We start from the raw sequence: 13,690 nt of genomic DNA, 5'->3' as shown, positions 1-13,690 counted from the left end.
GTTTCTTTCCATTTTAAATCAAGGACTAAATTTACTATTTTATTAGGGCATATTTAAGGGGTTAGTACCATTCTTTGTGTTTTGTCTTTCTGTATACAATCATCTATTTATTACTTGGGGAGTTCTTATATATTTGTTTGAGTTTCCTCAAGGTATTTGAAATTAGAATAGAAATTTAAAGATCTTTATGAAACAAACATAGAAGCCCCCAAAACAAGCTTTCTGGTTCTGGAATGTACATAGGGTCCTACAGCCAAAGACTTTGTTTCTAGCTCTTGTGACTCCTCCACTGTTTCTTAGTGTTGCCTATCAGCCCTTGCTTTCAGCCCTTTTTAACGCCCTCTCCCTGTCTCCACGGTGACTGTCCTGAGGCCTCAGTGAGTTTCTGAAAGCCCATCTCCACCTCTGTTCACCTCACTGAAATAGATGAACTGGCCTAATGCTTTAATGAGGCAACTCCTTAGATTCTACACCTGCCACCTAAAGCTGTTTTTTCAGCTTCATTTCTCTCTTCTTCCCTCAGCTTTGCAAGAAAGCGAGGTTCACTATCTTTACAAGACCCTGCTTGCTTTTCCCCTACACCATGATCACCATGTTATGTTTTTCTCCTTCCATCTTACAAGTTCTTTCTGTTTCTTCAGGATCCTGCTTCCTTCCCTAGCAAGTATTCCCAAGTGAATAACACTGTGCCCATGTGCCTCATTTTTAAAAGTCCAACCTTGCCTTCCCCTCCCTTCTCTCTGCCTCCTTTTCTCTGCCCCTCTCTTTCATACACAAACCCTAGCCTCCTGCAGTCTGATTGCTGCCCACACCACTCTTTCAGCAGGAGCAGAGAGTGGCCTGTCGGAGTGGCCAGTGACCTATGATGTGACAAGGCCAAAAGCTTCTTGTTTCTGCTTTGTAGCACCTCTGCAGTGTTTTATGCCCCATTTTACACATTCTTTGAGGGTTCTTGATTCATTTCAATAATGTGATATTACTCTCTTGGATTCTCTTTCTACTCTTCCAGATGTTCCCTTCTGCTCTCCTTCCATGGTTTTTCTTTTTCACCTACCTCTGAAACCCATTTCTTCCCCTACACAACAATTCAGGGAAGAGGCCAAGTTTCTGGATGGGGCTCAGGAACTCTGAGAAAGCACTTGGTAGTCTGGCCCAGTCTACCCCTCTAGACCTTACATCCAGACCTGCATCCCAGTCTCTTTGGGTTGCATGTTATTTCCTGAGGAGTTGTATTTCTTCACCCCTTTTTCCTTTGATCACATATTCTCTGACTCCAGAGCTTCCCTGACTCTGTCTTGCGAAATGCTTTACCTAAAACCTTCTTTAAGCCTTTATTGAGCCCCAAGTCAGCATTAATCTCTTCCCCTCCATTAAAAAAAACTGGAATGGCCATTGTATGTATAGTATGTTCCAGCGTAGGTTAGTTGGCTGTTCATGTGTCTGTCTCCCACTCTGCTCTAAGCACTAATGGTTTGCTTTCTGATAGATGGTGAGCTCCTTGAGGATAGCCCCTCTATTTGTATTATGTGGCTTACAGGCTTTAAGCTATAATTTTTTAAGGTTTCATTTTATTTTGATTCTCTGTCGATAAGTAACAGATATTGAACTCTGTGTGATAAAGTGTCATGGAAAGATAGGAGAGAAATTATAATAAAAAAGATATTAAAATATACTTCAGGAAACATTAGCCAAGTCAGTTTAATACAAAGTATATTCAGATGCCCAGGAATACAGAACAGTCATGAGCAGAAATGACCAGTGTTAATCAAGGAAGTTTCAAACATTTTTGTAGGTTAATGAACAAGAATGGCTTGAAAATAAGCACTGGGCCATGTGGTGATTGGAAAACACAAAATGGAAATCCAGAAGGATGAGTGAGGGAAGAGTGATAAACCATCTCTGTAATTTTATGTTTTATGGTATGTGCAGTGTAAGTTTTATAGCCATAGAAACTCTTTGGAAACTATTCAAAGACAGCCCAGTCCAATTTCAAACTTTTGAACTTCTCTTAGTGGCTACTACTTTTTGCACTTTTTCGGAATTTTTGTATAACATCTTTATTTTTTCTCAGTTTTATATATAATCATTATGTCCTTACAGGAAGGTAAAGGACAAATTTTACATATTTTTTTCCACTAAAAGTATATTGCATTCTTTTTTTGTAACAGATTCATGCCCAAGCACAAAACAACCCATTTAAAGAAGATGCTCGGCCTTAAAGGAAATGGCGGTGCGGTTCTGTCCATGGCCCTTCCTTTTCAGCCAGAGCAGAGAGATTCGGAGGATTTATTGAAGAATTTTAATTCAGAGTGTGATACACACTGTGGCCTTGATACTGCACGACAAGAATATTTGGGTAACTCATTAAGACAGGAGTCAGACTTGAAAAAGTCCACCTCATCAGATAATTCAAGCTCTCATCATGGTGAAAATAAACAAACTCTGACTGTTGATCCCTGTGACATATTGGGTGGAGTTGATTATCAGCAAAGACTGCTACACATTGTCTGGCCTCACAGGTGGTAAGTCAAGGCATGCCAATTTAGTAAGAGTTGTAGAACTGGTAAAAGAAAATATATTCTGTTGATTGACATAATAATTTGCTATTCTTATTGCTTTAGAAAAAGATTATTTTACTATGGTGGTATTAGTAATGATCTGCCAAGGTGGTACTACTAAATATCTTCACATTAATGGTCATGTGCGTAGATTAAATTTGAATTACAGGTAATTATTTGCAGTGATTTGCTCAACTAACAGTAGTGGGTAGGCACTTCTAGCATATCAAGTCTTGTTCAAAAAGTTTCAAAATATAAGAATCAGATTCCATTTTATGCACACACACACACACACACAGTTATCACAAAACTATTTCATATCTACACACTGATACAGCAATATTACCATTAAAGCAAGAATAATTTCCATTATTTACTACTTTGACCAGTTTCAACAGGGTGGCTTCATTTTACTTGTCATAAGATGTATATCAGTACATTTGAAACCATTCCCTTCACTCAGATGCCTCTGTATTGTGCTAAGCAAAATACTTTCTAGCCAAGTCTTTTCTAAACAGAGGAAAATCAACTGTAGCATGTAATCTCACCAAATAAAAACTCAAACTTAACCCTGGCTCCTATAAATTAGGATTTAAAGAGGTAAAATGTCCTGATAATCTTCTGGTATTAGGCATGAACATTTTAATCTAGTTTTTATTCCTCCCAGTTAGTTTAATCTGCATGTGGCCTGATTAGAGTTCACTTCCCCCACAGATTATGGTGTCTTTATTGCAGAGATGCTAGGCTGATCATTAGGTCCGATTTTCTGAGAGCAACCATTTGCAGGTGAACTAATAAGCGCACCACACCGGCCGGGCAAAGCGCCTTTGCCGAGGATTTGCCTTCCAGCACATTAAAACTCTAGAAGCTCTCCCAGTTGATCTGCAGCATCTGGTACCTAAAGGGATTTTCATCTTTAATTCTAAATGTATGAACGTAAAATGTAGGGATTGAAAGTTGATGTGGAGTGTGTTTTTGAATTTGTTGGTGCAACTTCATACTTCCAGCATAGCCTTTCTAAGGTAGTAACAGGTATATTTAAATCATATTTTACTTCGAATGTGACTATTTAATTCAATATTATTTAATGTGATTTTAAAATGCAGTGGGTCTAGATGAGATTAACCTGTTTCAAGGTAAAATAGATGTCATCATTTACTCCCTCTGAAAAGCTTTTTCTTTTATTCCATTAACCTTTGGTTGTCTCTGAAGTACTATTTATTGCAAGAAAATCAGTTCTAAAAGTTGGTTCCAGGTTATCATGAAAATGTTAAATTAAATAATTTCTAGTCTGCTTTTACAAAACAGCAATATGGAGGAAAGAGTGAAAACCATGTTATTCAATACTTTGCACAAAACAAGACAGAGCTATGTTAATAAAATTAACAATATTAAATTGAATAATTCCCTCTCTTCCTTTGTATATTTTTGCTTTAATTTAATTTAATTGCCTAAAGTTAGTTGCTTAAAGAGATGCAGCATTATGTTTGTGCACATTCTTATTGTTAAAGCTAAATTATTTTTAATTTGGAGAAGAGGGAAAAAAGCCGCATCAGCAAGAGTAAATGCCAAAATATAAAAGTAACACATTCATCCTTACGGGTAATATAGTAGAACATTGGAAACTTGGAGGTTGCCAGACACATAGCTAACATTAGGGCTAATTTTGAAAATCTAGCGTGCAGTCAATTTTACTGATGCCTGGGGACATACAAGGTAGAAGCTGACAAGAGAACTAATTTTGTTTGGGTTATTTACTGCTATGCATCATCCGCAGGTTCCCGCCTGACACACAGCTATATGAAGGGGGATATTATCACACACTAAAAATTTATGTTGACATTCGATATTTGTTCAATATGTCAGCAGTATTACTTTCATAATCAAAAGAGTAAGAAAAAGAGAAAAGAAAAGCACTTTATGCTCATATAGATATATCTTTTTAATAACAGTCTATAAGGTTAATATAGTTTACCTTTGAGAGTATACAATGAAAACAAGCAGGGTTAGGAGGGGAAATGACAGAAAGCATCAACTCGAGCTGTTTGTTTGCCATTACCTAAGCGAGCCATGTCAGCTCTCTGGCCCGCGTCTGATAGCTATTTGTTGTACAGAGAGCACAGCATAAAAAAAATATCAAACTCTTAATACTATTGTGTGCCCATAACCATCTGTCACTGCTAGCCTGGAGATGAGAGGAAGATTACGAGGAATAAACACTGAGCCGCCGAGCATTGGTAAAGCCTTCGGGCAAAAAACTCTGGTGGGGACATCAAAGACATTCTAATTCCGAGGCAGTCAAGGATTACAGTGTGTAACCTGTGCTGACAACAGATAAATGACTGGCAATATTGTGCCAGAGCTGTTGGGTCCTGCGTGGAGTACTGATGATGATGATGATGATGTTATCTTGCAGAATGGACTCTGCTGGGATAATTTTATGATAAAACACTTTTTTCAAATGCCACTGGGTCTAGGCAGACATTTACTAGCTACAGGGGTAGCAATCAGTTTCTTCAAAATTTACTGTTCTAAGCCCATTAGAGTTCCATCGCAGCAAGACTCTTCAATGAAAATCTAAAACGCCTATATTTTCTTTAGGAGAATTTATGCAAATGTTGTGAGCTGAACTCCTACCCTTTAGTGGTAGATGCTTTATCATCTGATTTATGTAAATTTGCTCATAAAAATACAGTTTATTTTTAATTGGTGAATATGAATTAGAAAATTAAGATTCTGGTTCAGCATTCATCAAACATCCCCAGCTACAAGCACACATTTATTTAGACCCCTGATCGTATGGGTGGAAATCATATAATTGACCAGTCAAAATGAATGGTATTCAGAAGGAAACTATGGTTTCTACTACAAATGACCAGGGTTGTGTTTCTTGTTCAACCCCCTTAGTTTGAGCCTCCCCCATCCTTGTACTTTACATATTCTTGTCAGTATTTTGAGTTGCTTCAACTCCCTGCTTGAAAAGGGGGGTTTTCTTTACAGTAGCCTGCAGGAAGCTCTTTAGAAGCAGGAAGTCTGTTGCATTTTCACCTTGGCCATGTATCTTTACCAGAGAGAAGGTATTGATGATTGTTTCCATGTAAACCTAAAGGAGAAAGAACACTGGAGAGGGCAATTGGATTCTTAGATCTTGTCATTACCTTGTCTAACAAAACAAAAATAAAACCCTCCTCTTTATCATAAAAAAATATGCCCATGAAATCATGCAGTTGCAGTAGCCAACTCTAAAAATGAAGTGATGCTGACCTCATTGTGTTAGTTCCACACTGGGATCATGAATGGTCTAAAATATAGTGTCAGCCTCTAACATATCTCATACTAAGTCAACCAAATGTAGAGTCTACTTGATAGAATATGTATCAAAATCAAAAGTGACATTTTCTAGAAGACACATTCTGGCTTTAAATCTGTGTTAAAATGTCTGTGCATGAGAACAGGCCCTTAAATGCGATGCTTGCCCCTCTCCTCATTCTTTCTCAAACTGAGCTTGTCAAGGATTATAGTGTGCAACATCTGCTGACAGTAGATAAATAACTGACAGTATTTTAGCAGAGTTGCTGGGTTCTCTGCAGAGTAATTTGTTTTCTCCTTTCTACCCAGTATTTAATGTTTTGTTATAAACATCTATAGCAAGGCACGGTTAGTAGAAATAACTTATAGAGAAAGACCTGTAAAAAACAGGCTGCAATTGGCACTGCTTGGTTTTTTTGTTTTTTTGGGTTTTTTTAACTATTTTCTTTCCAAATATTATACAAATGTTATAATATTAATCCAGGTTCCAACCTTTGTGTAAGCATTCTCTAATAATTATTATAACGGGCATAAAAGACACACTGCTGGAAGGACCAAAAAAAACAAGTTTAGACTGTATTGAAAGATCACTCTCTCAGGGCCACAGTTCTCAAACTCTTTGGTCTCAAGACCCCTTCATACTCTTAAAAATTATTGGGATACCAAAGAGCTCTTGTTTGTTGGGATTATACCTATCAATGTTTACTGTATTAGAAATTAAAACTGAGGAAAAAGTTTTAAAATCTACATTACAGCGTTTTAAAATAACAATAAAGAACCAAATATATGTTAACATAAATCATGTATTTTTATGAAAATTAGCTATATTTTCCCAAAAAAATCAGTGAGAATAGCAATATTACATTTTAAAAAATCTATAATGTCTAAGTAGAAGATATTTGGATTCTTATAACTGCTTAAGTGTTTAATTTGTTGCAATATCTTCTTTTGGTAGAAGTTTATGAAAAAATTCTGCCTCACAAAGAAATATAGCTGGAAAAGTTGAGTGTTTCATGATTTCTTCAGATTATTGTAGATATTCTTCTTTGATACTATACCAAAACTTGACAAGTAGGAGTTCCTTAAAGGTTTGCTGTAATGTGTAGTATGAAACCACGTAAATGATTTCTTCATGCTCCATTACATGGAGTTTGAATGGATTTTGTAGCATCATGCATTGGTGATTTGGGAAATACAGGTTCACCAAATTGAAGATCTTCTAAGTGTTGACACAATTCATTATACAATTTTAAAAAATCATATTTGTTAATATCACCATTGATCCCATAAAGAGACGTTTTTGAGTAATGAGAAGCTGTCAAGCTGAGAGTGTAAATGCAGTTTTTTCAAAATTCTAATGTTCCCTTAAAAGCTTAAATTTATCATTGCAACAAATATTATCACTTGTTTTTCCTTGAGTGACAAGTTCACATGGTTCATGTTTGAGAAAATGTCTGCCAAATAGCGAAGTCTGATTAACTGTGGTTTATCTGTCAGTTGTTCTTTGAAATAAACTCACTGTTTCATGAAAAGACAACTAGTTTAGCTCACAACTCAAACAAGCATACAAATACTTTTCCTCAGGACAGCTGTTGTATCTTGGTATGCATGTGTGTTTCTCATTTTATTACATAGATTATTAAAAGATATCTATCGAGGGGATGAACTTATAAAATTAATAAATTTTACTGCTTCTTCAACGACATGCTTAAGTAAAACAGACTTGTTTGTGCCATTGCCTTGAATTGTGTTAAGGCAACAGCAGCTTTATTCACCATTGTTTTTGCACTATGAGGGCCTATGTCAACACAGTGAAAAAGGCAAATTACATCTTTAGTTATCCTTATGAAAATAGTTTTACTTTGCAGCCTCCTTGAAAAAGTCTTGAATACAACCAGGAATTCAGACTACTCTTTGAGAACTACTGTCAAGTGGAAGCAATGTGACATATGTAAATATGGCTGCCACCAGCCATTGGAATTGCCTAATTTGTAGTTCTCATAGACTAAATTTTTTTTCCCTGAATATTAACGCATTTTTTTTTTTTTTGGCTTAAAACTTGACAGTGAACAAGTGTTTATCTTATATAAGTCAACTCTCTCAGACCAAACACAATTTGCCTCAATGTGGGCTAAGTAGCTAGGAAGCCCTAGGATACAGATCTATAATATAAGAAATTCTGCTCTGATCATAAAACCCCTGTAATTGGCCCATAATTGGATGCATTCTTGTTAAGAAAAATAAGGAGTGGGCCCTGAGGCATGTTAAAAAGTTTGAAATTATTAGAGTAGCTATAGTATAAGTTCTACCATGACCTCATCATTTGGGATATAGGGAAATTATCAAAGCTCTTCACTTAAAGTAGAATGACTTTTTATGAGCTATATGGTATTTGCAGCATTTTCCATAAAATAATGATAAATCAACTTATGCAAAGTTGATATAAAGAGTGTGAATTCAGAAAGGAAAAAGTCCAATCATTGAGAACTAAAAGCAGTTTTGAAACATACGTAAGTGAGTCACTAAAGTAAAACATGTACCATAATATTGAACGACTTTGACATCTATATATTAAGAAACTTTGGCAATTTCTAACAAAATATATGATTGATATAAAATGGAAAATTATGCTTTATTACTTGGTACTAAAATAAATTATTCTGTTTCACCCTTTGACTCTCTGAGGTTTAAAAATATAACTTCAAAAACACAATCAATGACTAGTCTTCTGAAAGAATGTGTTTTGGATGATTGAATGATATGCTTTTCAGGCCAAAATAAACTTACCTTGGTTTTCTCATTGCTGAAATAACTTAGGAAAAGTATGGCGAGTAAGCCATCTTAAATCTTTCAGGCTTTAGTGGTCATTACCTTATAATAGAATACTTTGGGAAGGACAGAGGATGGTGTGGGGTGGATAATACTTTTGGAAATCAGTCTTCAGGTGCCATGCTAGGCTGTGAACAGAAGGGCAAAGTGCTAATTTTTGGGCACCAATGTTCTTTGTTCTATTTCAATGTTATGTGTAAATCTGTTTTTCTAAGAGAAGAATGATCGTCACAGAATAATGGTTCTGGAAAAGATGTTCATGTGCTCTGGCCGTCTGCTTTTCAGCATACTCCACCAAAACTTCCTCATACCTGTGAGAATCCATCTTATGTGTTCCAATCTCTAAAAAAGATGATTCCATAGATGCTTTCCATTAGCACTATTCATTTTCACAGGTTAGTAACCCTTTTAAGGTTATAAGACAAATATTCCTTACAACTATTGTAAGTAGCTAGTTCTTAGATTGACTAGGAATAATGACCAATAGCTCTTTGAAAGGGATCATCCAACTAGTTCTGTGTTTATCCATCAATTAGACAGTCAAAGCTCACATGAAATAATAAGGTTCTAATTATTTATAATCATTCTCAATTTGGTGATAAGCTTTCTTTAGTTACATTTTTCATGCCTAGAGTGTTTGGGGAAATTTGTTGGTTAGTTTGTTTGGTTGGTTTTTGTCTTTAAAGAAAATGAATTCTGGCATTTAAAAAACAAAAAGCTCTCTAAAGAATTTTACTAGAATTTTAGGGAAAAATTATAATCAAATATCTGGCTAAAATTACCATGTGCTATATGACTTACAGTTTTATTTTATCCTCTGACGTAGCACTATTAGATTAATCTATGGGAATCTATTTCAGGATTTTGAATTAGTGGTAAGAAAATAGATACTAAGAAATCCATGGCCAAAGAAAGAGCCTCACCAGAATCCCATTTATAATTTCCAAAATTCCATTTTTGGTGCCTTGCTGACTATTTTCCAAATCGTTGAACATATGGAAAATAAATACAGACTCAACATTTAGTTTCTCATTGCCTCTTGGATTGTTTTTAACATTTTAACACACCATGTCAGCATAAAGAACTTCTACCTATAGCACTCACAATCTTGGTATTGTTATCATAGAATATCATAAACTAAAGCTCTTGTTAACCCTTTTCCTGCCCAACTGGTTAAAAAGTTCACTAAGCATGATTCGTTTTGTAAACACACTAATTGTTGCAAAAGACGCTGTTTCATTATGGTATGCTTATGACAGTCATCTTCAACTGCTCAGGACCCACATCTGCCTTTGCATCCTCTGTCACCGTTCATTTGATCAAATTCTTACAGCAGACTTCACTTAACATCATAGTCAGGGGTGGGGGTGAGTTGGGAAGTAGATAGCTAGGTGACATGGATGGAGGGATGAATGGATGGATGGACAGGTGGATAGGTGGATTGGTAGATCATCTGTTTCTTTGCTATATATTTTTATGTTATATACATGATTGTGTGTGAATTTAAATATATTTCTCCTTTCTGGTCACTAAGCCTTTTTCCACACCATCCTAGTAGACCTAACTTCTCTTTAATTAGCCTACTCCTTTCTACTTTTTTTTTTAAGGCTAATATTCCTCCTGTTTCTCTTAATGTGTGGTGTTACCTGCCTTTCCATGATGATAGTCATCATTATATTTCTCTAGTGATGCCTTGTAGTCCTCTGCCTTCCACAGACATCTTCCCTGATTTAAATTCCAGTGAAGTGTTAATCCCCCTGACTGTGAATGTCCACGCACCAAAGGCACTGTGCAGTCCAGTGTACCACATAAACATGTAACAGAACTTTGCACTTTCCACATGCCTCCTAGCCCTACTCATTTCATGTTTTCAATGGTGGCATTTGTTTTAGGTTCTAAGGTTTTTCAGGATAGAGACAGAAACTTTTTTTTGTTTAGGGGGAATTTTTTCCATGCATCTAACCAGAGTGCCTGGCAATTAGGGGTACTTAGTCAATGTTACTTAATGTTAATGAATTATAGGGTGACTGTTTGGTAATTGACCATCACCTGCTCAGTAAGTCCAGTTGAGGTTATGTCTCTCCTCCTGGGAAGAATTCAGTTTATCAAATGACAGATAGACACGGTCATGTGATTAGCATTGCTTTTACAAAGCCTATGGTTTCTTGGTTTGTTTCTTTTATGAAACACATTTATAGGCATTGTAAATACAAATCCTTCAAGATTTTGTTAAAATAGAATAATGCATTTTAACAGAAGAGTGGTAATGGTTGGGAAGAAAAGCTCAAACTGGTTAAAACCAAAGTAATTTCTAAGTTATTATGGAAAAATAAATCCAGAAGTGAAGATCCCTGTAGATTATTTTTTAACCTACCCCTCCACCATAATCCAGGTGTTAAGTCATTTTGAAACAATCCATTGAAATCACTTTTTAAACTCTTATGTGAAATCCTAAGTGAATGAGATCCAGTAGCTTTTCTAGATTACCCAGGAAGGTTTTCATTTATTTATTTATTTTTTACTCGGTCAATCATACCAAAAAATTCCAAGGTAGCACAGCAGTAACTATTATAAATTATGTAAGCTTTCCCCCCCCTTCTATCATCTTTATTGGCTATGCAACTAATTAGCTATTTCAGCATTATTTGGCCTAGCATCATTTGTTGGTTAAACAAAAGAAGTGAAAATTCAGAAACAGAGAAAGGGAATGTTTAAGGTTTGTTCTTACTCAGATATATACTCATAGTCCCTGTGTCCTGTTGAAGGAAATAATTTATCGTGATCTTAGTCAAAAGCATTTCTCTTTTTTCTGTCCTTTTTTATTAATTTAGATATGTTTCTGAGATGAGAACTGATGTTACTTCTAATTATGGTTACATGTAGTTAATTTCCTTCTTTTTTCTTAAGCTTGGTGTGAAAGGCAGTTTCCTCCAAAAGAGGCGGTGGGGAGCTGGTTACAGGGAGGGAAGAATACTGATAGAGCTGATCTTCCTGTTGCCTTAGCAACAGATTTATTTATTAGGGGTTGAAATGACATGAGTTAATATACCGCATACCTGCTGATCGGCAAACTCCCCTATTTCAGCTGTAGTTGACAATTAAGTCCTGGACAGCTACAGCCAGGGGTTAATGTTCCTCATTAGGAGAACTAGGTCATTACTGGGAAATCAAGGCACTTAAGGCAGCATGGGTAAAATACAAAATTCAGCATCTAGATGAGTGAGGCTTTTTTATGTTAATTAACCTTATTTTCCTAGGTTTAAAAAAATCTTATATGCACATGACAGTGGATCAATTAATTGAAAAAAGAGCTAGTTTGCTTTACTCTCTGAGTTGTCTTCATTTCCTTTGCAAGGATTTCATTATTTTATGGAAAATTCTTATGTCTATATGATGAGTAAAAAGGGTATTAAAATTAAGAAGGGAATCATCATGGAAATCAGCTTTACCACAAGGGAATGAGCAAATAAAAGCCTTGGAAATGAAAATAAATAAGCTTTGCTAATACCTCACCTAAGGAGCAGAATATAAGCCCATCAGAGCTGAGAGACATTTAGAGGTACTTCTTTGCTTCTTTATTAAGCAGTTACATAGTTATTTGACCTTCAGAAACTGAAACTTTGGAAAAGTGATTCCAAGTGATTTTTAAACATTCTATTTGCAGAAAGCTGTATAGCAGTTTAACAAACAATAACTTTCCACTTCATAATTGGCTTTTAAAAATACCAATAAAATTAGATACATTCGTTGAAAGTTTTTATTAAAATGTCTGAGTGGGTGCTTTTTTCACTTGATAAGTTCATAAATAATGTATCAAGCCCCTTCTGAAAGCTTTGTTTTCTTACTTCTTTAAAGAGCCTTTATGTTGAAAGGGGGGTATTTACAGAGTAGAAAAAGATTTATTGCCCAGAATCCTGTTTTATCTTCATTACTGTACTGACTCCATTGAAACCACTTCTTACCAGTTTTTTCACTTGTGGTAACTTTGTAAACATGAACAAAAGCAAAAAGGTGCTCTTACCAACTTCATCCCCTAAAATACTATGTCTCTTCAACTGAAAAATTAAATCATTAAAATTTTCTTCCCTCTACCTACATGCGATATAAACTATTCTTAATCATGTAAAATTAATTGATTGACCCCAGAGACTTAGTATGGAACTCTTGTCATTTCTTTCCCCACCAAAAGAAATGTGCAACTCTCCTTTAACTGATTAGCTCTCTGTGGTTCGGTGTATATGTTTCCACCCCTCAAAAATCATTGTCCTGTTATATAAGTGAAACCAGGCCCTCTGATACTTCCTTAGAAAATGCAACTCTAGTAAACCTCTGTTAGTATCATGTATATTGCCACTTACCCTCAAACTTGGCAGAAAATTACTGTATTAGGTGGCATCACTCACCTTCCTTAGAGAAGCATTTGTTTCCAGTCTAAAATTAGACGTGAGCCTTATGCAGCTGCCCCTCTTCACCTACCATAGTCAATTCTTGATTTTAACAAGAACACTTTTAATGGAGAAATTGTTTCCCCAGTTTCCGAATCATTGCCCAAGAGCCAGAGTCCTAGCATGAGGAGATATGAAAGAAACTGTTAGCTATCCCCCCAAATTTCTCTCTTATTCTTGGGAACACAGACCACATTTTCCAGCCTGCATTGCTGTTTGCTTGGGGTGGCTGCATGACTGGTTCTTAACCAATAAATGTAATAGAAAAAAGTGATGTGGGCCACTTACAGGCCTGGTCCATAAGAATATCTCACCCACTTTCTCCCATGTTCTTTCTTCCTCCTCACTGGACAGACATAGAATGCACTTGTTGAAGATGACAGTGTCTCCTTTGGCTTGGAACCTTAAACAGCTACGTGGAAGAGGACTGCCCTTCTGATCTCCCCACCTGCCTAGTACTCTTACATGAGCCTTTTACATTTTTTTAATCCATTGAATGTAGTGAACCTACCTTAGTGGATGCAGAAAGCTGCTATTATAATCCAGACA

The 13,690-nt window shown here is 35.9% G+C and overlaps 1 protein-coding gene across 14 annotated transcripts in view; it reads left to right on the top strand.

Moving 5' to 3' along the window:
- GTDC1 (glycosyltransferase like domain containing 1) overlaps positions 1 to 13,690 on the top strand; it is a 409,636-nt gene that overhangs the window by 347,412 nt on the left and 48,534 nt on the right. For 10 of the 14 annotated variants that reach the window (XM_054477579.2, XM_054477576.2, XM_054477572.2 and 7 more), the window contains one exon: positions 2,169 to 2,522. The exons of the other annotated variants lie outside the window; for them this stretch is intronic. In XM_054477579.2, coding sequence (XP_054333554.1) covers positions 2,169 to 2,522 — 354 coding nt within the window. The remainder of the gene's footprint in view (positions 1 to 2,168; positions 2,523 to 13,690) is intronic. 14 annotated transcript variants of the gene reach the window in all.

Source organism: Pongo pygmaeus, chromosome 11 (genome assembly GCF_028885625.2).
Source record: "Pongo pygmaeus isolate AG05252 chromosome 11, NHGRI_mPonPyg2-v2.0_pri, whole genome shotgun sequence".
Taxonomy (NCBI): domain Eukaryota; kingdom Metazoa; phylum Chordata; class Mammalia; order Primates; family Hominidae; genus Pongo; species Pongo pygmaeus.
Note: the sequence above shows the minus strand (reverse complement) of the source record. Positions and strands in the feature narration are given on the sequence as shown.